The 5,000-nt window shown below is 53.7% G+C and overlaps 2 protein-coding genes across 5 annotated transcripts in view; both read right to left on the reverse strand.

The window, feature by feature from the left end:
• The window catches only part of LOC118210106, a 7,766-nt gene extending 6,750 nt beyond the window's left edge, over nucleotides 1-1,016 (reverse strand). Inside the window, exons 1-3 of the mRNA XM_035385982.1 lie at nucleotides 498-1,016; nucleotides 237-304; nucleotides 1-104 (exon numbers count right to left, since the gene is read on the reverse strand). The exon at nucleotides 1-104 is cut by the window's left edge and continues 20 nt beyond it. Coding sequence (XP_035241873.1) covers nucleotides 1-104; nucleotides 237-304; nucleotides 498-936 — 611 coding nt within the window. The 5' untranslated portion in view covers nucleotides 937-1,016. The remainder of the gene's footprint in view (nucleotides 105-236; nucleotides 305-497) is intronic.
• A 2,037-nt stretch (nucleotides 1,017-3,053) lies between these two features.
• brip1 (BRCA1 interacting protein C-terminal helicase 1) overlaps nucleotides 3,054-5,000 on the reverse strand; it is a 20,384-nt gene continuing 18,437 nt past the window's right edge. For all 4 annotated transcript variants that reach the window (XM_035383908.1, XM_035383909.1, XM_035383910.1 and 1 more), the window contains exon 20: nucleotides 3,054-4,447. In XM_035383908.1, the coding sequence (XP_035239799.1) occupies nucleotides 3,552-4,447 (896 nt within the window). In that variant the 3' untranslated portion in view covers nucleotides 3,054-3,551. The remainder of the gene's footprint in view (nucleotides 4,448-5,000) is intronic.

A 5,000-nucleotide genomic window follows, 5' to 3' on the forward strand; every position in this document is an offset into this window, starting at 1 on the left:
TCCCAGCCACACTCTGCACAATACAGCCCTGCCTGACAAGGCCCCGCCCACTGAGGCCCCGCCCACCGAGGCTCCGCCTCCCGGTGTCTCGGGTCTCCGCCTCTCTGCATAATGAAGAGGCAGGATTACAGTCCCTCTCTGCGGACTCTGTTTGTAAATCTGTTTGCTCTTGGCGGGGCAGCACCCTAAAAATGGCAAGAACCTCAAGGCAACCCCTTATCAACCCAAACCCCTACCTGTCCCCTCTTAGGGGCTCTACCTGTCCTCCTCCTCCTCCCTCGGTTGGACCGCTGAACTCTGACCCCTAAGCCATGGGAAACACAGTTTCAGATGCTTAAAAAAACAGACAATTCCCAACAAGTTTTTAAAATTTGAAAGCACACCAGTCTCTAACACACTTTTCTGAAATGCACTGCCTCTTTATAGTAGTATAAGAGTATTATAATAGTTCTGTAACTGAGCTGAGATCAGTAGGTTTCTTGGGCACAAGCTCTTACCGTGTCCCTGTGAGCCCTCCTGACTGTCACACTTGGCCTGCCCTGCAGGCTCAATACTGCCCCCTGCCAGCCTGTCCAGGTACTGCGGGTCAGCGCTGCTCCCTTCCTCTGGGCTGACCCCAGGGGCACGCACTGCGCTGGCACCACGCCCCACCACGTGCTCCCCACCCCCGCCGCCTCCGCGGGAGGAACGTTCTGGAACAGCTCCCCTCCGTGCTCCCCTCACCAGGACCTCCGATTTCTCACCCGACCCCCTCCGACCCCTGAGCCGGGACAGGACGGAGGCCCGCTCCCCCGGCCCACCCCTGCCCTCTTCGAGGGCGTGGCCGGCTCCAAGCTCCGCCCTTTCCTCTCCCTCCACGCGGCTCGGGACGACTCCGTCCGGGTCTCCGCCTCTCTGGGTGACCTTGGCGCCATGCCTCCTCCTCCCAGCATGCATCACTGTTGCCCCGCTCGCTTGCGCAGTGCTGCCTGCAGAACGGAGCACATGGCGGTACTTTTACCTGGGTCAAACACTTAACCCTCTGAAGGTGTGAGGTCATATATGTGATTAGAATGTTGTAAACGGAACATTCTAATGCTGATGTCACAATCACCACTGGTAATTGAAAGCAACTTCACTTAGAATGTTGGAAAAAAAATTATAATAAAAACAACAACTCTGGTAAATGGACTGCATTTATATAGCGCTTTTACCCAAAGCGCTTTACAATTGATGCCTCTCATTCGCCAGAGCAGTTAGGGGTCTTGCTCAAGGACACTTTGACATGCCCAGGGCGGGGTTTGATCCTGCAACCCTCCAACTGCCAGACAATCGGTCTTACCTACTGAGCTATGTCGCCCCTAACTCTTCAAAGGGTTAAATCATTCAGGGTGGAGGCAGAAAGGAGGCTTTCAATTTGGTACAATGAAGATACAGCAACACATGCTGGACTGCAATGACAGTCACACCGTGGAGAGCCAGAAGGTTTGCTGGTGTCAGTTTAACCTCTGAGGCAGAAAAAAAGCGAAAGTATTTTCAAATCTGACGTTTGTCAGATGACAAAAACATGATATTCTCAAAAATATTAATTTAAAAAAAAATAATATATATTTTTTTATTGAATGTCCAACATAGTTCGATCTCTCAACACAGTAGAGTATATGGTTCTTGAGATCGTATGCCAGGTCATTGGAGGTTAAACCTGTACAGCCCTGAACAGCCGGACAAGGTGGGTAATGATCCGGCTTGAACAAAGTCCTGAGTTACTGCAGACACCAGCCCACCCAGGACCAGTGAACACCACAGCTGTACAGGACAGCTCAGCTTCATTATAAAACACAATAAAACTTTCAGGGGTAATCCTCAAAAGGACCGCAATGTTTCAGTGCCCATCAAACAGCTGCAAGTACTTGAAATCACAGCAGTCTGCTGTCAGGGTCCTGCATTAACATCAAGTTACCGACATAAACTCTGAGCCAAAATGGCTGTTTTTTGTACACAGATGCGGCTCAATACAGGGCACGCCTGATTCACACAAAGGAAAATGATTTGAATGGCTTTAAACGGATGCTGCTCCCCATAGCCCATTACTGAAGTCACTCATGAGGACCCTCCATGTAACGAAGCATGTTGTGTAAATCTAATGGCAGTTAAGCCCCGCCCACCTAATGACATCACTGTGAGGGTTTTGCCATAAAGGCACAATGCACAGGGCCCTACATTATTGGACCCCTCCACTTTGTGAGCCTGAAACAGCCCTACAGCACCACGCACATTCATTACATTAGCCTAGAAGATGCCCCTGTCCGGAGTACTCAGCAAGAGCAACGTATCATCCATCCACATGGCTGCATACAGCTGTGCCACGACCTGGGACACGAACCAGCAACCCTCAGGTTCAAATCCGTTTTCCCGACAACCACTCCATACATGCAAAATGCATGAAATCATCATCAGTGAATCTGATTTGTGTATTGTACACAGTAAAAAAAGAACACACCCACGCCAGTGAAATATTCCCCCCACACCCCCACAGGCTCATTGTCGTTAGAGTGAGTTACTAATGAACTTACTTATGAAGACAGCTTACTAATGAACACACAGATGGACAGGAGCTCCAGTCAGTCAGCTCAGATTCCAGCACTAATCTACCACTGCTCTGCACACGGGCTCAGGACACAATGTATCCAGGGCAACAGCATCCACCAGGGATACCAACATTAAACCAGCTGCATAAAACCAGGACTACACGCATAACCCAGCTGCATATAACCAACCCCACACACATTAACCCAGCCACACGTAACCCACACCACACATTAACCCAGCTGCACATAACCAACCCCACACACATTAACCCAGTCTCATTGGAATGGCAGGTATGCCATCCAGCCAAGTTACGCCTTGGCAGGGCGGCATGCTAAACCAACACCACACACAACAAACCACTTGCATATAACCAGAACCGCACATAACCTACAAAACACACATTAAACCTGTTGAATATAACCAGCACAAGATACATAACCAGCACCACTTGCATAAAAGCAGCCACACATGACCAACACCAAACATATTAAAACAACGTAGAATATTTTATTGGAACAGACACACATTTAAGAACACGTGTGGGGACATTATTTCAGGAGAGTCCAGCATGAAGCTGCTGCTTCGAACCCTCCTCTCAACAGGAGAGGTGCTTAAACGCTTCTCACGGTTTCCTCTTCTCAGCAATCCACATCCCGAATCCCGGCTGGACCCCCCTCAGTTCACAGCGGAGGGTCGTAGGGTTGAGACCCCAGCCCAAAGGCGCTTCGTTTCGAATTAGAATTACGACTCCGCGCGAAACCCCCCTCTCGAAAAAGGTCCAATCAGAAACAATCACCGTGAGGTCATTTGTTTGTATTAAAACAAGATGGAGTATTTGGTTCGTTTGAATAAGAGCATGATATAAAAAAAAAACAATGCAATTCGGCCATTTTGATGCGCTCTACTACCTCCGACACCCCGAGTATAACTGCCCCGGGGCTGGGGCATTAAGGGCCAGAAGAGGGCAAGCGTGTTTCCGTGGTCTAATCTTCTATGTGGATGACGTGGGAGGGGCTGGCTGGGGAGAGAGAGGGGAAGTAAGAGGTGAGTTTACCTGCGGACGGGGGAACACCTTTCTGTCTAGACCTGGAGAGCCTGTGTGTCCTGCGATTGGCCTCCCTGCCCGGCTGCTGCGTGGGGGCTTCCTGTCCCGAGCTATCCCTCACGCCGGCCTGCCCCGATACCGCGGCAACAGATACCGCGGCAACCGCATCAGCAACAGCCGGGGGAGTGGCCGGCCCGCCCCCAAAGAGGTCCTCGGACAACGCCCGGACCGCCCCGTCAGAGAGGGGCAGAGACAGGCCTGGGGGGTCTGGTTCTGCCCCGGGGCGAACCTGGTTGGGTGGAGGTGGTCTATCCTCCTCTTTATCACCCGCCACCTCCTCCTCCTCCTCCTCCTCATCCTCAAACATCTCTGGCGTGAAGCACACGGACTGATCCTCGTCCTCCTCTTCGTCGAGGACGGTCACCGCGCTGGTGTCTGTCTGGGGCTGGCCACAAGGGGGAGCCCTCACAGGAGAGAGACCCAAGTCTGCACACGATGGATCTGGCCCCGCCCCTTCCTGCCCCCCACAGTCCCCGCCCCTATCCCTGTCTGCTGTCGGGCTGCCTCCCCTGGCCCCTCCCGCCCGATCCGTCCCGCTGTCCCTCGGGCGGGGGGCCCCGCCCCGCCCGCAGTCCGGCCCCGCCCCGGCCCTGAACAGGGGCGTCCTGAAGGGAGTGCAGACGGGCGTGGAGGTGAAGAAGGGGTGGACGGGCCGCGGCGACGAGGGGGGGGCCCGGGCCCGAGCCCCGCCCTCGCTCGCCCCCCCCCTGCGGGCCGGGCGTGGCGCTCGGCGTCGCTCGCGTGCGTGACCGTCGTCCGAAGCCGCCGGGTCACCTGCGCAGACACACACACACACACCACAGCAGAGCGGTGGGCAGGTTAGAGACACACACACGCGCCGTTCCCCGAGATCACGCACGGCTCACTGCTAACGCTTCGGACGGAGTGTAGCACAGTGGGTAAGGAACTGGGCTTGTAACCGAAAGGTCGCAGGTTCGATTCCCGGGTAGGACACTGCCGTTGTACCCTTGAGCAAGGTACTTAACCTGCATTGCTTCAGTGTATATCCAGCTGTATAAATGGATACAATGTAAAATGCTATGTAAAAGTTGTGTAAGTCGCTCTGGATAAGAGCGTCTGCTAAATGCCTGTAATGTAATGTAATGTAATGCTTCACACTCCAGCGTTTTTTTCCTGCTTTGATGAGTCTCCCGCAGACTGGAGGACACACTGCGGAGCGCCAGGAGCTTTCTGACGCTGACGGGGAGAGAAACGCAGATGGAAACACCGCACGCAGGACCGCAACCTGCAGCTCCGCCCCTCCCCGCAGCGCGCTAACGTGCTACGCTCCAAAGCGATGACAGCGCACTAACGTGCTACGCTCCAA

This window comes from Anguilla anguilla, chromosome 12 (genome assembly GCF_013347855.1).
Source record: "Anguilla anguilla isolate fAngAng1 chromosome 12, fAngAng1.pri, whole genome shotgun sequence".
NCBI classification, from domain to species: Eukaryota; Metazoa; Chordata; class Actinopteri; order Anguilliformes; family Anguillidae; genus Anguilla; species Anguilla anguilla.